The sequence below is a fragment of the Lineus longissimus genome, chromosome 6, assembly GCF_910592395.1.
Source record: "Lineus longissimus chromosome 6, tnLinLong1.2, whole genome shotgun sequence".
Taxonomy (NCBI): Eukaryota; Metazoa; Nemertea; class Pilidiophora; order Heteronemertea; family Lineidae; genus Lineus; species Lineus longissimus.
In genome coordinates this window covers 1,758,446-1,780,044 of record NC_088313.1, presented here as the reverse complement: position 1 = coordinate 1,780,044, position 21,599 = coordinate 1,758,446, and the positions used below count along the sequence as shown (strand labels likewise).

The 21,599-nt window shown below is 43.4% G+C and overlaps 2 protein-coding genes and 1 long non-coding RNA gene across 6 annotated transcripts in view; 2 read left to right on the top strand and 1 right to left on the bottom strand.

The window, feature by feature from the left end:
• LOC135489058 (probable G-protein coupled receptor No18) overlaps positions 1 to 21,599 on the bottom strand; it is a 167,538-nt gene that overhangs the window by 20,138 nt on the left and 125,801 nt on the right. The window lies entirely within an intron of this gene.
• On the top strand, positions 12,562 to 13,962 carry LOC135489735 (uncharacterized). Its single transcript, XR_010447208.1, has 4 exons — positions 12,562 to 12,630; positions 12,977 to 13,036; positions 13,547 to 13,604; positions 13,782 to 13,962. It is a non-coding gene; the product is annotated as an uncharacterized LOC135489735 (long non-coding RNA).
• Positions 17,443 to 18,832, top strand: LOC135489807 (conotoxin ArMKLT2-032-like). Its single transcript, XM_064775361.1, has 4 exons — positions 17,443 to 17,501; positions 17,848 to 17,907; positions 18,417 to 18,474; positions 18,652 to 18,832. Exons 2-4 carry the CDS (start codon positions 17,853 to 17,855, stop codon positions 18,770 to 18,772), a joined length of 234 nt encoding a protein of 77 aa, XP_064631431.1. The 5' UTR covers positions 17,443 to 17,501; positions 17,848 to 17,852; the 3' UTR covers positions 18,773 to 18,832.

Here is a 21,599-nt window from a genome sequence, read left to right as displayed (position 1 = left end):
TGACTAAAAACGTCATCAATATCTTATTCAAATGACCTTGTGAGCTATAAATAAGAACGTCGCGGAATGCTATTGGTAAAAGGAAGCTATGCCGACTTGGTTGGCCTGTCATAGGATGCACCAAGTATGAAATTCACGAAGGACTTTCCAACAGTCCTCTCATAATGGTGGGCTATGTTAATCGACAGACAGAGGATGCCGATGCAACCACACAAATAACCCTCAGATCATATTTCTTGGATCACCAGTAGTTACGAACGGCGTACCATTCCAAGCAAATTTCTTTCCGAACCTAGAACTCCTATGATACATCTCCGCTCATTCACCGTTAGCCCATTTGATAACGATAAAGCTATTGTCAATCAGTCATATCTACCGAGGTGTTTTTCGAAATGTAATCTCCCTTCCATTAAATGTGGAATCACCTGAAGCGCCCGAGGCCACCTCTAACATAATAAGGACAACCTTGGGTCGAAGTCAAGGAGAACATGTAGGAAAATCACAATGGTATAGTGAACGATTTAGTACACAAGCAAATCAGCAACTAAAGTACAAATTACTCATTAACTAGCAAAGTGTAATCAATGAAAATTACAAATCAGATACTGCCAATACAAACAATTGGAGGAAATTCTGCTCGGTAGTCTCCCAGAACTCATTTTTCACAACAATTCCAGGTAGTGATTCCCTATCTTATAAAATAGCTGTATTTCGCAAATTCATGATACGCTTTAAGCTATTCCAGCGAGTGATTTCAATATAAGGATAGGCCGGGTCTATTTGGCAAGCCGCTCGCCGAACAGGCATCTTTTGTTGTCCTGTTTGGAGAGCCGCTTGCCAAACAGCACTAAAAAGCCACCCTGTTCGGCCAGCCGGGCTTGTCTAACAGGTAAAAAATCTACCCTGTTTGGCGAGCTGGAGACTTTACTTTAATATTAATGAGTTCGGCTCTCCATTCAGGACAAGAAAAAGTCGCTGTTTGGTAAGCCGGGCTTGCCAAGTAGTCACTTCCATAAGGATAACCTTTTTATCAGACGACGAACGAGTGGGGGATTCAGCAAAAGAAGTACATGTACCTATGACATAAAAACAAACAAACACGATCCTAACCTCTTGCTAAAATGTGTGGGTTATGTAGAAGGCAGCAACAGATAGGCCAAACGAAAAAAAACACTTGTGCAAATTTCCGCTGAAGCACGCACGAAGACAACAGATGACGCAATGCACTTTAGCATCGGCAGATTACAAAGATTAAGAATTCTAATATCGGCAGTGATAAGGCGAGCATGTCATCGTGAAGAGATAAGTGTTTTTGATTAATAAAAGAATAACGATATTACTGTCAGCCAGGTGACTGATCAGAAGATAATCGATAGGTTCTCGAAGATTATCAGGGCAATAGACAATTTGATTAATGAAGGTGAGCGTAAAAATAGAAGCGAACGTCATGACTGTTCTGTAACATTCCTTGATTTTTCACGGTCAATCCATGTAATTAGCTGCTCTATGAACGTCAGATGACGAGCACTCTCACTGGCACTGCGCATAATTCTGCCATCTTCAATCAGCATCAGCAAGAAAAGAAAAAGCGAAATAAATGACGAGCGTGTTTTCTGAATCAAAGTTTCTCATCAAGATAGTTAACCATCAGAAAGTGACATGCTCCGCACATTGATTAAATTAGAGTGGAAATATTCAGATCTGAGATCTAGAGTCAATGGTTGGTAAGTTACACTGACCTTGAACTCAATTCCACACGACCTTGACCCAACACCTATCACGGGTTAACATATTATGCTTCGCTAAAAAAAGACACGTACACGGTTTTAAGCGCCTACTCAGCTAGTGGAGGGAGCATCTTAACAGGACCTTTCCCATGTCAAAGGAAGTGGTGTAAGTCCCGATTCCCGAACCCAACGAGCACGACCAGTGAAAAAAATATACCACAGAAAAACACCGTTTCTGGCGGCAGCATGGCTCTCGGACAAGTATCGCATTCCAATCACAACCAACAGCCTCCAGCCAACGGGTCATATGGCACACCAGGCAAAATGAATGCAAATCTGCCATATCACGTAACGACAGATTCCTTCCTCTGATATCTAGATATGGATATTACATGTAAACAGTGGCGATTACACAAGGGGATAAGTGGCGAGGAAATTATCGACATGTCTTTTTCTGAGGTATTCGTTAGGGCGAGAGCAGCTCCGCAAAGAAATTCTGACATAGTCTTTATTTATTGACATAATGTCGACTGAAGCATTCGTTTTACCATAGCAGTGAGTCTTAATGGTTATCTTCCTTACCAGCAACGCAAATCGGGCGGTATTAGGTATGCTAATATCCTATAAACGATACCATTATCTTTCTTTATTGCATTCTTTAGTTCCAGCGACAGAGCTGGATGTGATGTGACAACCTGGCCCAAGGGCGTTATTTTCTCTTTCGCAAATCGGGTTGAATTTTTCTGATTGAAATGACATCATGAAGCGCCTGAAGACATAACGAGTATTGTTATCAATCTCCTCACAATACAAATCCTAAAACGTCTGTAAAAACTCTGATTTTAAACATATATGACATATTCACATCCTGCACAATGTTAATAGGTGAAATGAAAATGATTCTTACCTGAATCCAGTATCGTTTACATGGTAATCACTATCCCTATCGCATATCGCGCACCGGGATTGTGCAAGATTTGAAAACACCATATGTATGAACGATACGGATAGGTAATACGGGCGTGAATGCCAAAAGTCTAAATTGAGTGTAAAGCCTGTCATTTGCCGTGATCATATGCTTAACCAAAAGTCTGATGAACCACCCCGGAGGCAACACCGCCAATTAATATCTACGACGTTTTATTGCTTCGACGGTATAAAAATGTGTTGCCAAGCCCTGCGGTATAGGAAAACAGTGAAATGAGATGAGCAGATTTATTTTTAAAAGATTGTTCCTGTAACTGAGTAATTATTGGTATCAGGAGATAAACACGTAAAGCAGCCTTTAGGAGAAGATTACTGAGAGCTGTTCAAAGAAACTCATCAATTTCTTCAGAAGAAGGCCAGTTCCCGTGGACATTCCTTCCTTACATGACTGTTCACACAAGATGGGTAGTTAGTTTTGAGATCGGCAGTTCGGCAAAAACATACCACATGTTATATTTCTGCTCTTTTCCATTTACAAAAGTAACTCGACTGATTTTTTTGTTCGAAACAAAGCTTATGTTTTGCATCTAGGTCCGAAGAACATTTACCTTTGCCTCAACACGATGAAGTTCATCACGCCCGGGAAAATTGATCCCTTGAACGTTTTTGCGAGGATCATCCATCCGTAGGATTTTTGTCCATCAAGTAATTCGTTCGATCAGAATGCGATCTCCCGGTGCCATCCCGCTCTATTTCCGTCAAGCATCTGTTGGTGACAGCCTGCCGGTCCGTTGCAAATAGGTGAGAGGGGCTGTCTCACCGAGAGGACACGGAGGTATAAGATATCGACGGTTCACTTTCAAAGTAGCTTAGCCATTATATAGGAAGAAGTCCCCAAATAACATGATTTTGTAAGCAAAAAATGTTCACTCCTTCCGTGGTCCGTTTTGAATTCATTATAGGCTGAATATGTCGAAGAGAAGATACTATCCGCGATCATCGAATACCAGGGACAGTTGTACGCTCCTTCCCTTGCACACAAAGCTCGGCAAATGCCGAGTAAAAGGCCCTGAAGCCCAGGGTAGTCAATCCTAGAACCTTGCTGAGAAGAAGATCTAATCACAAAACCAACAGAACCCGACAAAAGAAAATAGATTTTGTATCGGATGGAACAATAGATTTCACCGAAAACTTACAAACTTATAAACTTTTCATCACATTTCTCACAAGTGCAGTACATTATCTTCCCGAGATCAGAATGATTACCTTCTAGTCACTGTTATTGTGAACATGTTACACTTCTTTAGAGTTGGTATTGAAAAGCTTGGTGTTCGCCAACGTTTGGCGCAAACGCAATGAATTATTTCAGAGTTTTATTATCTCTCCAATGTTTAGCATTCGTCGAGACTATCCCTAACCGTGCTGAATAGATGACCATTATTGCCGAAGGCAGCAGGGCCCAAGGGAGGTGTCTCTCGCCCATCGCTGTCTTGGAGGCAAAATGGATGTTGATTGAAGATAGGGCAGTCATCATTGGTTTGGGACCGAGTGGATGTGTGATACGATGCTGATACATGTCACAGAGACAGGCGATGGCACCGAGCGGGGCCACTAGGTTAACGGTGACACCAGTTTATTTCAGAGAAGTAAAAACGGAAATATTGTTTCAAAGTCCATGTAGATATTACAAATATTACCGAGGATTTTCAAGTATTATTGTGTTACTGTACAAGCATATCAATATACATTTCATTGCCATCGGTCATGAGCAACAATAATTGAAAGACTATACGAGGAATGCTCTCGCATCCAAATGCTCTCTAACATAAATGAGCAGCATCCTGACAAGGACAAATTGCCCATCTTGTATCACCTCCATCCATCATCCTAATACATGCAATATCGCCGCAATCATTGTCATTCCTATTTGCATTCACACCGAATCACCACCGGGCAAACGACCGCAAGAAATCATAACGCAATGAATGTGCACAAATTCAATCGGCCTCGATACATGCTCGAAGACGAAGCGTGGTATAGTTCATGTTCAGCAGAATTGCCAATCGCCTTTTCCGATCCTAACATCATCGCGCTGATGGTACCGACGGTTCCGGCGTCATGGTCATCAGTTTCTTACGTCAATAAAAAACCCTCATCGCTGGATGCTGATGGCGTGATAGCTTTTTACAGTGGACACGCCGTTTCGGCTCATTACATGTAACTTTTTGCGGATCTCCACAGTATTCTAGTCACGCCCGAAAATATGGACAGTGTCGTTCGCCTGTCATTCAGCATATTGTTGATAATTTGAACAGACAACGACGACACCAATTTGTGCGATGGCCGTCATGTTCCGGCTTCACCTTGGTTTCACCGCGATTCGCGTTAAGTAATTAATCCTGCATTCACCGATCGATGAAACAAGACCGATGTTATTCAAGAATGCCAAGAGCCGTTTTGTTCTGGCCTACCAGATATCAAAAGGTTGCCTCCAGTCAGTGCTTTTGTGTTTGGATGGCATGATCGCGACATTAGTGTTATGGTGTTCATTGCCTCAAGAGTAGTTTTTGTCCACGCACTATATATTATCACTTTTGCTCTCCATTATCTTCATAGCCAGCTGCATCTAATCCTGCCTATTTTTTCAGCCACTGTTTTGTCTTTTATTACAATATCTGTCGAAAGTTGAAAGAGTCACTATGGTTATTTTCAAGCCAATATGTCGTTGCTTGTATTGCAATGTTACAGTGCGAAGACAAATATACCATCTACACATTCTTTTGAACTCCTTTCGGCAACTAAAAGCAGTAGGGAAGAAGGTAGGTCCGCACTCTTATTAACATACCATGGCCTTCTAGAATAGCAAACGTAAGAATACTTCGGTCAAAAGCGTCCATCCCTGAATGTAGAATGTACAAACACGGTGTATTCTTTTAAATTGGGCGTGCCGTGTACTCCTATCGAGAAGGTTTATACTGAACAAGTCTCGTGAAATTAGGCATCAGCGATTTGCCTGCAACTTATATGTGCTACTGAGGTGCTGGGGCTTCTAGTGACACGGAGCGTGGCTTCGAGTCCGTCTAAAATGGCATGCGCATTTTGGGGGTGTTCCTGATTCAACGGACGAGAGACCACCTTGAGCCGTGATGACCCCAGATTCTTTTGATTAACTGAAGTAGATAACGTCAGTGACAAAATCTCAAATAGAATAAAATATTGCCCAGGAGTGATGTCGGTCATCGGGAAGCAAAGTGACTCACACTGGTCCAGTAGGTTTTGATACGCAGCGGCTCGAATGACCCTGCCATTTTTAGAAATATGACGAAAGTCACTAACAACAAACTGCAAGAGCGCGTCACATCTCGAAACTATTTTGACGTAAGAACTCCACAATTTCGTTCATCGGGGTCGAGTTTCAATCTTTCCAATACTCTCAAAGTTGAATGAACATTTCCGTAGCGAGCAGGTGAAAATATCCATTCACCTCTCGCATTCCTAGTTCCTTTCACACTGATAAAAAATATTGCCTGCGAGTGATATTGGATAACATCGTGCAAAAACAAGGTGACCTACATTGGCCATTGATCCAGGAAATTTTAATTCCAGGGATTGAGTCAATGGCCAATTCACTATTTCAGAAGTTGGAGCAAAAAAGAACCAACACAAAATCTCTTTTGACAAGAATTGATAAAGACCTTATCGATTCTTGCTTTTAGGGACTTACATCAAACATAAATGCTAGCGTACTGGATCCAAGACACAGATTACGTCACGCGAAGGTGTAAGAACTCGAATGTTTCACTGCATGGTGTCAAGTTTCATCCATCTTTTACAAATTAACATTCCGCTTTTAAAAGGTGGAAAGAGCATCGGCATCCACCTATAGAAACTCCGGTTGCAGAAGAAGAAGATATTCATTCACCCCGGGTTTCTATGACACAGTTTTTAACGGTTTTTAGCAAACTTGGATGATTTTCGCCGAGAAACAAAGTGACTGTCACTGAAGTTCGAAGTTCCTCGGAGGTACGTGATGTCACTTTTTCGAGTAGTATCGAGTGACTGCCTTTAGATTTCATTTGCTGAATGAAGGGATGCAGCCATTGATTACACCTGGCGAAACAAGACTCGAGTGCCGATGTCTTGTGGTTAAGGCCGCGTGTTTCATGTCATTCAGAATTACATGATCTCACTCTTTAGTTTCTACCTTCTATTTCATCTGCTGAAAAGAGAATATATGCAGTCACCCAGAAATGTCTCTCGCAACCTGGCGAATTTTCGACTCTGAGTCGAGTGGAAATTTTTAATCAACGTCTCGAGGCTGTGGTTAAGCCCGCGTGAAAGTTTTGATCGTTCTTCTAGAAAATTCGGACAAAGTTACAGTAATTGATAGAATGATTGAATTAGGGAGGCAACAAGATTACGTACCACACGTCCGTAGATTGCGGTAAAGACTCCACATCATATTGGTATCAGAGTGAGTTAGCAGTATTTCGTACATATCAGTACTTCCTCTGCAACAACGATTATTTAGACTAATACATTTATTGCATATCGGGTTATTCAGAAAAAAACGGTCTGGCTTAAACATGTTAATGTTTCAAGATGGATTATCCCTCCGATACGTTCTCCTCTTTATTCACCAGTACACTAACTGCAGATTGGAAGGCCACTGAGCATCCGAAATCTTGGTAATAAAGCCTTTAATAATACCATTGGTCATGAACAAGTTGTATATACGCCAGAAAAAGTATTCAACCCGAACATGTTATTCCGTCCTCGCATGCCCTGGCTTGCTCTTCCCCTCTCTTTTTATACTGTTCGTAGAAACGTAACAGTAAAAAGGGCGTCAACATCAGGATGGCTTGTTATGACGCTGATAGGCAGAGTTAACACTTCTTCTAAAAATGCCAATCTGAATAACGTTGACTGCACGCTAAGTGTAACTAGGAAGGAAATGCGTCTTACTTATTGAAGAATTGTGATGGATAGAAAGAAGAAATCGGGTGGTGTTTAATTTTATGTTTTCTTACTTTAAAGGCGAGATATTGGGATGATGATGAGATATGTGCGAGATCAGGAATATAGGGTATGAATTACTTAAGCGAGATGGTGATTTTTTATTGATAATTTTTCTGTTTTCGTACAGGTCGTCGCCGGTGACGTCTTTTCGATAAAATATCCCTGCGCAACAAATCTGGTTCATCTAAAAATGGAAAACCATCATATGAATAGAAAGTTTGAATTGTTCAGTCTCTAAGAAAGTATTGAACCAACCCCTTGTCGGCATGGGTCGTTTTTCTGCTCTGTGTACATGTGTCCCGCTGGTTATTAGAAAAAAATGAAAACCGGAGTGGAGTAAAACTTTTCACAAAAATGCGAGGCGAGTAAACTTGGCAAGCATGGCCCTGTGTCAACACAACTGCAGAAAGTTGCGTTTTCATCATACGAAACTTCCAGCGGTATTTCCTCCGTTGCCTTCGCCAATATTGGACGCACGATGTAGCAATGTCAATATATATTAAGGTTCAAGATGGTTTTCATAAGAGGAAATAAATACATGTTATATTTTAAGGACACCCTATAGTCCAACAGCGCGTTTCTCTTGCTTGGAAACAAAACGCCTTGCGGAGCGACAAGCGAAGCAACAAAAGCATGAATATTATTAGAACGGTATGGCAGATCCAGCAATGGTTCTGGCGTCAGATCGTGCTAACAATGTCACGGTGAAAAAACCTCTCCAGGAAAGGGAAACTGTTGACATTAAGTGTTTGACATTCCGCGAACCCATGATTATTTCATTTTCACTTTCACCTGGGTGACATTGTGCATTTCACATTATTCTATTTTGGGTTGCATTCGTGCCATTAGTACAGGCAACTTTTCGATCCTAAGGCAATTTTTGAAAGTTTTCTCATCAAGTTGCTCTGTCTAAATCTTTCTAACGTCTACACCGTATTTCAGCTCGCAGCATGGCAGGTTTGTAAACAGATTCTGCCCTGTCTTGTTGGAAGAAAAGCCCGAGGAAGCCACAATCAACTAATAGGCTGGAACTCTGGCAATAGGCACTGCCGGGAGAAGGGGATGGTCACTGAGGTCAGACACCTCACACGGTTTTAGTTACTCATTCAATATTGTACCAAGGGCTGAATGTTTTATGTATTATGTATCATGATTATATAATGTTATTCTCCCTTTCTAGGTAGGTTGATACAATTATTATTATTATTATCATAGGATTAGTTTGTCTAATAACACCAGATTGGATTAGAACGTGTAATGTCACGGTTTGTAACTTGGACGAACCTATATAATGGACCTAAAAGTTACAGAGACACATCAAAGTTTTTCACAGCATCATTTTTGACAGTTTTTTTTATCTCGTCTTAAATGTCTATACGATGTTGAAAATTAAATCCCGCTGTCCGGCCCCCTTATCGCGAAATAAACTATCTATTCATTAGACACGTTCCACAGTCAGGATCAAATATTTATCAGTCGTCGCGACGCGGAAGGTCGGCTTTTTTATTAGCCTCGGGAAGCCCTGCCTGGTGTACTTCCCCTCGACGAAGGTCTCAGCAAGGCAGCGCATCCCCAAGCCGATCAGTCACATCAAATGAATCTATAAGGCAACCCCAAGAGAGACACGAAATTCAAATTTAATTTAACTTGAGCGTGGCTCCCTGACGAGTGAATAGATGTTAGTTTAACGCGAAATTACTTTACATATATTGCCTTCGCTCAGCGGCGTAGAACGAGATGATAGATGCAATACTAATGCACCGCAATTGAAAACGTATTGGAGAGACTATTTGAATTCACTCTCCAGCAAAGGCAGCTTCATAAAATCATGAATGTATTCCTGATATGAAACTGATTGAGAATAAAAGTATCCTAGAAATTCAAAGCCTTGGATTGAAATTGTAATTCACTTCACATGTATACTGAAGTGTGCTGGCCTAGTTGCACACGCAATACAGCCACTAGGGTACAGTACTGCTGTACGATGCCAAGACGTGGGTAACCACATTTTCAGATGAAAGGAAGCTGGAAGCTTGACGGCCAGTGCCCCCGAAGGATCTTGGGGATAAGCTGGTCTTATATCGGGTGCTGGACATGAGGGTAATGGAGAGGACAGAACAGACACCGGCCACTTTCTTGTTGAAGAAACAGGACCTGATAGTGTACATTAATGTGATAGCTGTGTCATGATAGTTCAACGACCCTATCAGTTTATTTTCCGGCGGATTACAGATGAGATTTAACACCAACGCCCCGCATTTCAAAATCTCAACACACCAATGAATCTCAAATGTTTTTGTACGTGTAGAGAAGGCAGAGGTTGTCCCAACTGTGATACCCAGTTCCGAATGTACCGCAACAATAATCTCCAGTACGAAATAAATCAAGATTTGAAGCAATCAGCATGATCAATATGGATTATTAGCCAAGTCTTGACAAGATGCGGTATGATAAGATGTAACTGATAACGTCAAAGGCTGGGGACATAAGCCGTTTTTTTAAGTACCAAGTCTACTCTCAGCGACTGACTACACCGGTGGTTGCACTACGTGGGATATTGTAGATTTGAAATACGAAGAATAAGCACCAACACAGACTTATCAAGTCAACAATGACCAAGCTTCATGTTCCTTCCTACCAAATTGAGAAAGATCTTTGCCTTACTGATCGGGTAATCGTGCCAAAAAGCCAAGCTTAACTCCCAACCTCAGTTATAACAATCGCAAATTTTCCCGCACCACCATTAAAAAGTTGCTGAAAATCGTGAATTGACTTGTTGAAGTTGCTCAATTTCACTTAGGAACCTTAGTTGGGGCAGGTTGTAAATGTATCTGTGACAGCTGGGTTGTGAAATGTAATAGTGTCGCTAGGTTGTAAGCTGTCGATTAGGAGCGAGACACCTGGGGGCGAAAAGGTCAGGGAGCGAAACAACCGCAATTCAAACTTTTTCAGCCAGGGCTTGCTATATATCCCCGGCCCTTTAATACTGACCTGGGCGTGTTTCACACTGACAACATCCAAAATAGCAACACAGTTACATTAAATTATATTACATAAATACACGACGTATATGAATATCTCATTTCTGCCCGCTCCAGATGTTAATCATGCTGACTAATACCTGTTCATTACCTAGTAATTAATTTTACCAGGCACCTATCTCCAATTATACGATTTTTTTTCCAATGGATGCCACCGGTGGCGACGCGAATATCTTTAATTCATCATTCTGATGAGTAAACAATTGGCATAAATAACAAATGAGTCATCGCTTAAAGTGAACTTCGTACTGCAGCTGAGGTGTTCAGTAAAGAGTATGCGTTTAACAAAATGTACGCAAGCCCAGAATCTCAATTCGAAATTCAAAACTCGACTTCGAAATACAAAACTCGACTTCGAAATTCCAAACTCGACTTCGAAATTCCACTTCGAAATTCCAAACTTGACTTCGAAATTCAAAACTGACTTCAAAATTCCAAACTCGACTTCGAAATTCCAAACTGACTTCGAAATTCCAAACTCGACTTCGAAATTCCAAACTTGACTTCAAAATTCCGAACTCGACTTCGAAATTTTGCTACAAGTTTTTCTTTTGTGTATGGATGGATATATTCGAAAAATTTATTTTGTACAATATAGCAATCTTTGCATTGAAGATGCTAACGATCGCTTTTTTTAACAGTTCGGCGGAAATAGGCAATATTCAAAAAAAATGTAAATCGAGGTCTTTGAGGGCCTTAATTTGTTTAGACAAATTAACTGGAATTTATTTTTAGAAAAAAAACGATCATTAGCACCTGCCTCGATGTGAGAGTCCAAATCTGAAACGGATATGTTGCATCGTAGTCTCCAGGATTGTTGCATGAACCCAGCTCCTTGAAGTCGAGTGTCAATGGAATTTTGAAACCAGTGCAGTGACGAAGCAGAATTTCCAAGCATTCATGAGAGCTTTGTGCTCAATAAGCCGACGCACATCCAGAATAAGCCCTACTAGACCTGGCTACAAATATTAAACCTTGCCCGAACCAACAACCATTTCAGTCGTTGGACTCCAAGCGTAATGCAGTAGCATTTTTCCAAAAAGTGAATTCTGCCAAATATTATCTCATTGACATCAGCAGAGGGTAACCACGTAGGAGGGTGGTTCTACCTGGCCAAGTTGTCGCCATTAAGCCATTTCTCTTAAAAAGTTAACAAACGTGTACGTCGTGGTGTGGTTGGCCGCCCACTTCAAAATCGGTTTAGGCCGTATACATACTATATATCACCAATAGTACACATCATGAGACTGTACGTGCGTGATATACGGGTACAATGTACGTGCATCACTGCAGCTGCATGTGGGCGTGTACATAGAACACATAGTAAAATGCAATGATAACAAAGTTACGAAGTTACACACACGAAGGCTATTGGTCATTGGTCAATCTCGAAGTCGAGTTTTGAATTTCGAAGTCGAGTTTTGAATTTCGAAGTCAAGTTTCGAATCTCGAAGTCGAGTTTTGAGTTTCGAAGTCCTTCGTAGAAATGGCCATCTGCAACACAATTCAGCGCAGAAAAATTAAAATTCTTCTTGTGATTTGGGTTTGATACTACGCAACCATTGTATCTTGTGAAGCCATTCTTTTTTGAACATAAGACAATCCGTCCAGAATTGTCTGCTCAGAAAAGTATGTTCATAGCTTCATTTAATTGCAGTTGGTACAGCCGGTCTTAAGAAGAAAAACATGCTGCCAATCTAGCGATGCGAGTATGATAGAATAATAATCATCCTGAATAATATGCTAATTGAAAATTAACATTTTGATTAATATCATACATACCACAAAGACGGAATATGAAAAAAATTAGGCCTACTATATAAACTTGCGAATTAAGTTAGTGACATATAGCTGAGTGATTGTACGAAAGCGGATCATCAGAACTATACATTCTACAGACAATATCTATACGCTCGGTAAGTTTTCTTGTTTAACGATCTCGTTGATGACTTTTTAAGTTTTCTTGTTTTGTGATCTTGTTGATGACTTTTCAAAACGCCTAGTCCGACAAGAACTTTCCCCACTGCGGTCGGCTACGCGGAAAAACTATAACGCTAGACACCAGAGAGTTGTACTTGATCCAATAAAAATGTACCCGCTAGTGTGATTGGTAGCTATGAGACTTGGTAGAAATTTCCGTGGAAATTATAACGCTTAAGTTCTTGGACATCAGACTCTGGCGCTCTTTGAAATGAAGGTTTTGACCTCTGGAAAAAGGTTGCTATGAGAGAGCTAACAACTCCAATTTTATGTATTTTGCAGAGAAAATGAAGTTCACCTGTGTGTTACTGGTTGTAGTGTTGGCCTTTGCTTGTGTAGCAAGTAAGTATTATTTTACTAATTTCAGTAGAAGATAGTTCAATTTTGTTTGAGAGGTGCGGCGACGGCAACGCGTCGGGTTAAAATGAAGCGATGTGAAAATTCACGCGCCTGGCAGAGAAATCATGGAAGAGAGGTCAGCAGTAGCAGACGTCCGATATTCTGATGATCATCAAATCTGACAGCTATTCTCTAATCTGAGGATGAAAATCTGAAATCAGCGCCAATCGACGGAGGTCTACAACACACTAAATCAGAAGTATCGATTTCCTGAAATTGCATGCTTGAATCTTCGTATACTCTCTTCTGGCTCATTTCACGGGATTTTGAGGATGACCTTCAGATCTAAAGATCATCTCACGCAATAGCGGTCGTCCGAGACCGGTCAGGTGGCCTTAGTTGTGGCGGACTGTGCTATTGCTGTAGAAAGCAAGGTATATTCAACTGTTTACTGAGTGACCTTCCTCAGATTTCTTCATTTCTTAAACTCCAAAATATTTTCTGTGGTTTTAGCCGAGTCGACTGACAATCAATTTGATGAGGAATTGAATATCGCCTTCCAAAAACGGAGGTAAGTCATTGAATGCTCCCCGAAGTCGGCGAATGAAATTAGACAAAGAAATATATTGAAAATGATTAATACATGTAAAGTCCCTACCCTCCTCATTCATACAAAAACAACGTTGGTGCTTGTTCCATGACGATCCTTCATCTGGTTCCATTCCTCATGACTCAAATTTAATTTCAGACCATGTGTTGAGGTAGGATACTTCTGCCTTGCCCACAGCCAATGCTGTCGTGCCGGGGTACAGTCGGTCAGCTCATGCAGCTGGCATTTCAAATGCGATGAGGCTGGTTATGGAAAATAAACCGTACCAACATGTTCATCAAGAATATGAGAAAATAAAAATTTATGATTAGAAGAATCATTCATGTTGTTGAGTGTATTTTTGTGGGGCCAAGCTGTATTCGAACGGACCTTTTACGTGCGCGTGTGTGTGTAGACATCAAAGAAGTGGAGGCTCTGGATAACTCACTGGCCCTTCTCCGTCCAACAAGTCTATCAGCGCCACCAGTCACCTCCGTGTCATGGCTCCTGTCTTCAGTTGTGTGGCCAACTGTCCACGGATCCCTCGCAGGTGACACTGGCACCGTCTCCTATCTCTGTCCCCCTTCCCCCTCAAAGAAGTGGAGGCTCTGGATAACTCACTGGCCCTTCTCCCTCCAACAACTCCAGCAGCACCACCAGTCCCCTCCGTGTCATGGCTCCTGTCTTCGGATCCCTCGCAGGTGACACTGGCACCGTCTCCTATCTCTGTCCCCCTTCCCCCTCAAAGAAGTGGAGGCTCTGGATAACTCACTGGCCCTTCTCCCTCCAACAAATCTATCAGCGCCACCGGCCCCTCCATGTCATGGCTCCTGTCTTCAGTTGTGTGGCCAACTGTCCACGGATCCCTCGCAGGTGACACTGGCACCGTCTCCTATCTCTGTCCCCCTTCCCCCTCAAAGAAGTGGAGGCTCTGGATAACTCACTGGCCCTTCTCCCTCCAACAACTCCAGCAGCACCACCAGTCCCCTCCGTGTCATGGCTCCTGTCTTCAGATCCCTCGCAGGTGACACTTGGCACCGTCTCCTCTCTCTATCCCCCTCTCCATCAGAGAAGTGGAGGCTCTGGATAACTCACTGGCCCTTCTCCCTCCAACAACTCCAGCAGCACCACCAGTCCCCTCCGTGTCATGGCTCCTGTCTTCAGATCCCTCGCAGGTGACACTTGGCACCGTCTCCTCTCTCTATCCCCCTCTCCATCAGAGAAGTGGAGGCTCTGGATAACTCACTGGCCCTTCTCCCTCCAACAAGTCCAGCAGCACCACCAATCCCCTCCGTGTCATGGCTCCTGTCTTCAGATCCCTCGCAGGTGACACTTGGCACCGTCTCCTCTCTCTGTCCCCCTCTCCATCAAAGAAGTGGAGGCTCTGGATAACTCACTGGCCCTTCTCCCCCCAACAAGTCTATCAGCGCCATCAGTCCCCTCCGTGTCATGGCTCCTGTCTTCAGTTGTGTGTGTGTGCTGTGTGTAGACAATAAAGAAGTGGAGGCTCTGGATAACTCACTGGCCCTTCTCCCTCCAACAAATCTATCAGCGCCACCGGCCCCCTCCGTGTCATGGCTCCTGTATTCAGTTGTGTGGCGAACTGTCTACGGATCCCTAGCAGGTGACACTTGGCCCCGTCTCCTCTCTCTGTCCCCCTCTCCATCAGAGAAGTGGAGGCTCTGGATAACTCACTAGCCCTTCTCCCTCCAAAAAGTCCAGCAGCACCACCATTCCCCTCCGTGTCATGGCTCCTGTCTTCAGATCCCTCGCAGGTGACACTTGGCACCGTCTCCTCTCTCTGCCCCCTCTCCGTCAGAGAAGTGGAGGCTCTGGATAACTCACTGACCCTTCTCCCTCCAACAAGTCCATCAGCACCACCAATCCCCTCCGTGTCATGGCTCCTGTCTTCAGTTGTGTGGCCAACTGTCTACGGATCCCTCGCAGGTGACACTGGCACCGTCTCCTCTCTCTGTCCCCCTCTCCTTTTTCGATGTTCGTCGTTTTCTTAATAGTTGGCCCTGCATGCTGTCCTAATGATAAGATGACCAGTCTTGGATACTGGTTCAAAATGAAACGGCCAGGGCCATTGTGCTCATCTGTCGACATGGAAGTGAGAGCCTGAAGAAGAACTTGTTGTGAAAATTGTCAGACAATAGTTCTGCACATGACGACGACGGACGAGGGAAGCCGCAGTATCGCCAGATAGCTAGAAATAGACATTGATTATTTATGAACTTTGCCCCCTGGTGGCCACATTTAAAATCAGATCCGGATCAAAGTGGGTCGTTAAAGTAGGGGATGCATGTGGCTACGTTCACACCACATATGATCCACATCACTCATAAGTTATATTCTACGTTATAATTAGCTGTACAAGGAATCGGGGAATTCCTAAAAAGTCGTCGATTAATTCCACAAATACTATAGATATCAAAAGCATGTACAGATTTTTCGATTTTTCGGATCGGTATCACGCCTTTTTGGAGTGTGCAATGAGACAGAAGAATAACTTCTAGATGTCCGCCGAGAACGCGATCAAGGCATGGAAGCCATAATTACTCCGGAAATAACAATTCTTGTAAGGATGCAACGACTCTCGGGGATGGTTAGCTGACCGCAAAATGAACCTGATATGTCTAAACCATGGAGTCCATCACAAATGCATGTGAGGAATTCTAGTCCTAAATCCATGCCAGTTCATCCAGAATACAAATCCTGGCTTCTCAAATCCGGGCCCTGTCATCTAGAATGCATACCTATCCTTACCACTTGAAAAAAAAAGAGTAGGAGTAACAGGTTGAAGTTGAAGTCGAGTGTCAATGGAATTTTGAAACCAGTGCAGTGACGAAGCAGAATTTCCAAGCATTCATGAGAGCTTTGTGCTCAATAAGCCGACGCACATCCAGAATAAGCCCTACTAGACATGGCTACAAATATTAAACCTTGCCCGAACCAACAACCATTTCAGTCGTTGGACTCCAAGCGTAGTGCAGTAGCATTTTTCCAAAAGGTAAGTGAATTCTGCCAAATATTATCTCATTGACATCAGCAGAGGGTAACCACGTAGGAGGGTGGTTCTCCCTGGCCAAGTTGTCGCCATTAAGCCATTTCTCTTAAAAAGTTAACAAACGTGTACGTCGTGGTGTGGTTGGCCGCCCACTTCAAAATCGGTTTAGGCCGTATACATACTATATATCACCAATAGTACACATCATGAGACTGTATACGTGCGTGATATACGGGTACAATGTACGTGCATGTGGGCGTGTACATAGAACACATAGTAAAATGCAATGATAACAAAGTTACGAAGTTACACACACGAAGGCTATTGGTCATTGGTCAATCTCGAAGTCGAGCTTCGAATTTCGAAGTCGAGTTTTGAATTTCGAAGTCAAGTTTTGAATCTCGAAGTCGAGTTTTGAGTTTCGAAGTCCTTCGTAGAAATGGCCATCTGCAACACAATTCAGCGCAGAAAAATTAAAATTCTTCTTGTGATTTGGGTTTGATACTACGCAACCATTGTATCTTGTGAAGCCATTCTTTTTTGAACATAAGACAATCCGTCCAGAATTGTCTGCTCAGAAAAGTATGTTCATAGCTTCATTTAATTGCAGTTGGTACACCCGGTCTTAAGAAGAAAAACATGCTGCCAATCTAGCGATGCGAGTATATATGATAGAATAATAATCATCCTGAATAATATGCTATTAAAAATTAACATTTTCATTATCATACATACCACAAAGACGGAATATGAAAAAAATTAGGCCTACTATATAAACTTGCGAATTAAGTTAGTGACATATAGCTGAGTGATTGTACGAAAGCGGATCATCAGAACTAAACATTCTACAGACAATATCTATACGCTCGGTAAGTTTTCTTGTTTAATGATCATGTTGATGACTTTTCAAGTGTTCTTGTTTAGTGATCTTGTTGATGACTTTTCAAAACGCCTAGTCCGACAGGAACTTTCCCCACTGCGGTCGGCTACGCGGGAAAACTATAACGCTAGACACCAGAGAGTTGTAGTTGCTCCAATAAAAATGTACCCGCTAGTGTGATTGGTAGCTATGAGACTTGGTAGAAATTTCCGTAAAAATTATAACGCATATGTTCTTGGACATCAGGCTCTGGCGCTCTTTGAAATGAAGGTTTTGACCTCTGGAAAAAGGTTGCTATGAGAGAGCTAACAACTCCAATTTTATGTATTTTGCAGAGAAAATGAAGTTCACCTGTGTGTTACTGGTTGTAGTGTTGGCCTTTGCGTGTGTAGCAAGTAAGTATTATTTTACTAATTTCGGTAGAAGATAGTTCAATTTTGTTTGAGAGGTGCGGCGACGGCAACGCGTCGGGTTAAAATGAAGCGATGTGAAAATTCACGCGCCTGGCAGAGAAATCATGGAAGAGAGGTCAGCAGTAGCAGACGTCCGATATTCTGATGATCATCAAATCTGACAGCTATTCTCTAATCTGAGGATGAACATCTGAAATCAGCGCCAATCGACGGAGGTCTACAACACACTAAATCAGAAGTATCGATTTCCTGAAATTGCATGCTTGAATCTTCATATACTCTCTTCTGGCTCATTTCACGGGATTTGAGGATGACCTTCAGATCTAAAGATCATCTCACGCAATAGCGGTCGTCCGAGACCGGTCAGGTGGCCTTAGTTGTGGCGGACTGTGCTATTGCTGTAGAAAGCAAGGTATATTCAACTGTTTACTGAGTGACCTTCCTTAGATTTCTTCATTTCTTAAACTCCAAAATATTTTCTGTGGTTTTAGCCGAGTCGACTGAAAATCAATTTGATGAGGAATTGAATATCGCCTTCCAAAAACGGAGGTAAGTCATTGAATGCTCCCCGAAGTCGGCGAATGAAATTAGACAAAGAAATATATTGAAAATGATTAATACATGTAAAGTCCCTACCCTCCTCATTCATACAAAAACAACGTTGGTGCTTGTTCCATGACGATCCTTCATCTGGTTCCATTCCTCATGACTCAAATTTAATTTCAGACAATGTGCTGAGGTAGGATACTTCTGCTATGCCCACAGCCAATGCTGTCGTGCCGGGGTACAGTCGGTCAGCTCATGCAGCTGGCAATTCAAATGCGATGAGGCTGGTTATGGAAAATAAACCGTACCAACATGTTCATCAAGAATATGAGAAAATAAAAATTTATGATTAGAAGAATCATTCATGTTGTTGAGTGTATTTTTGTGGGGCCAAGCTGTATTCAAACGGACCTTTTACGTGTGCGTGTGTGTGTAGACATCAAAGAAGTGGAGGCTCTGGATAACTCACTGGCCCTTCTCCCTCCAACAAGTCTATCAGCGCCACCAGTCCCCTCCGTGTCATGGCTCCTGTCTTCAGTTGTGTGTGTGTGCTGTGTATAGACAATAAAGAAGTGGAGGCTCTGGATAACTCACTGGCCCTTCTCCCTCCAACAAATCTATCAGCGCCACCGGCCCCTCCGTGTCATGGCTCCTGTCTTCAGATCCCTCGCAGGTGACACTTGGCACCGTCTCCTCTCTCTATCCCCCTCTCAATCAGAGAAGTGGAGGCTCTGGATAACTCACTGGCCCTTCTCCCTCCAACAAGTCCAGCAGCACCACCAGTCCCCTCCGTGTCATAGCTCCTGTCTTCAGTTGTGTGTGTGTGCTGTGTGTAGACAATAAAGAAGTGGAGGCTCTGGATAACTCACTGGCCCTTCTCCCTCCAACAAATCTATCAGCGCCACCGGCCCCTCCGTGTCATGGCTCCTGTCTTCAGTTGTGTGGCCAACTGTCTACGGATCCCTCGCAGGTGACACTGGCACCGTCTCCTCTCTCTGTCCCCCTCTCCATCAGAGAAGTGGAGGCTCTGGATAACTCACTGGCCCTTCTCCCTCCAACAAGTCCAGCAGCACCACCAGTCCCCTCCGTGTCATGGCTCCTGTCTTCAGATCCCTCGCAGGTGACACTTGGCACCGTCTCCTCTCTCTGTCCCCCTCTCCATCAAAGAAGTGGAGGCTCTGGATAACTCACTGGCCCTTCTCCCTCCAACAAGTCTATCAGCGCCACCAATCCCCTCCGTGTCATGGCTCCTGTCTTCAGTTGTGTGTGTGTGCTGTGTGTAGACAATAAAGAAGTGGAGGCTCTGGATAACTCACTGGCCCTTCTCCCTCCAACAAATCTATCAGCGCCACCGGCCCCTCCGTGTCATGGCTCCTGTCTTCAGTTGTGTGGCCAACTGTCTACGGATCCCTCGCAGGTGACACTGGCACCGTCTCCTCTCTCTGTCCCCCTCTCCATCAGAGAAGTGGAGGCTCTGGATAACTCACTGGCCCTTCTCCCTCCAACAAGTCCAGCAGCACCACCAGTCCCCTCCGTGTCATGGCTCCTGTCTTCAGATCCCTCGCAGGTGACACTTGGCACCGTCTCCTCTCTCTAGCCCCCTCTCCATCAGAGAAGTGGAGGCTCTGGATAACTCACTGGCCCTTCTCCCTCCAACAAGTCCAGCAGCACCACCAGTCCCCTCCGTGTCATAGCTCCTGTCTTCAGATCCCTCGCAGGTGACACTTGGCACCGTCTCCTCTCTCTGTCCCCCTCTCCATCAAAGAAGTGGAGGCTCTGGATAACTCACTGGCCCTTCTCCCTCCAACAAGTCTATCAGCGCCACCAATCCCCTCCGTGTCATGGCTCCTGTCTTCAGTTGTGTGTGTGTGCTGTGTGTAGACAATAAAGAAGTGGAGGCTCTGGATAACTCACTGGCCCTTCTCCCTCCAACAAATCTATCAGCGCCACCGGCCCCCTCCGTGTCATGGCTCCTGTATTCAGTTGTGTGGCGAACTGTCTACGGATCCCTCGCAGGTGACACTGGCACCGTCTCCTCTCTCTGCCCCCCTCTCCTTTTTCGATGTTCGTCGTTTTCTTAATAGTTGGCCCTGCATGCTGTCCTAATGATAAGATGACCAGTCTTGGATACTGGTTCAAAATGAAACGGCCAGGGCCATTGTGCTCATCTGTCGACATGGAAGGGAGAGCCTGAAGAAGAACTTGTTGTGAAAATTGTCAGACAATAGTTCTGCACATGACGACGACGGACGAGGGAAGCCGCAGTATCGCCAGCTAGCTAGAAATAGACATTGATTATTTATGAACTTTGCCCCCTGGTGGCCACATTTAAAATCAGATCCGGATCAAAGTGGGTCGTTAAAGTAGGGGATGCATGTGGCTACGTTCACACCACATATGATCCACATCACTCATAAGTTATATTCTACGTTATAATTAGCTGTACAAGGAATCGGGGAATTCCTAAAAAGTCGTCGATTAATTCCACAAATACTATAGATATCAAAAGCATGTACAGATTTTTCGATTTTTCGGATCGGTATCACGCCTTTTTGGAGTGTGCAATGAGACTGAAGAATAACTTCTAGATGTCCGCCGAGAACGCGATCAAGGCATGGAAGCCATAATTACTCCGGAAATAACAATTCTTGTAAGGATGCAACGACTCTCGGGGATGGTTAGCTGACCGCAAAATGAACCTGATATGTCTAAATCATGGAGTCCATCACAAGTGCATGTGAGGAATTCTAGTCCTAAATCCATGCCAGTTCATCCAGAATACAAATCCTGGCTTCTCAAATCCGGGCCCTGTCATCTAGAATGCATACCTATCCTTACCACTTGAAAAAAAAAAGAGTAGGAGTAACAGGTTGAAGTTGAAGTCGAGTGTCAATGGAATTTTGAAACCAGTGCAGTGACGAAGCAGAATTTCCAAGCATTCATGAGAGCTTTGTGCTCAATAAGCCGACGCACATCCAGAATAAGCCCTACTAGACCTGGCTACAAATATTAAACCTTGCCCGAACCAACAACCATTTCAGTCGTTAGACTCCAAGCGTAGTGCAGTAGCATTTTTCCAAAAGGTAATTGAATTCTGCCAAATATTATCTCATTGACATCAGCAGAGG

Coding starts and splice junctions, on each gene's coding strand:
- LOC135489807 (XM_064775361.1), top strand. CDS start 17,853: ATGAAGTTCACCTGTGTGTTACTGGTTGTAGTGTTGGCCTTTGCGTGT. Junction 17,908..18,416: donor GGCCTTTGCGTGTGTAGCAA/GTAAGTATTATT, acceptor CTGTGGTTTTAG/CCGAGTCGACTGAAAATCAA. Junction 18,475..18,651: donor ATCGCCTTCCAAAAACGGAG/GTAAGTCATTGA, acceptor ATTTAATTTCAG/ACAATGTGCTGAGGTAGGAT.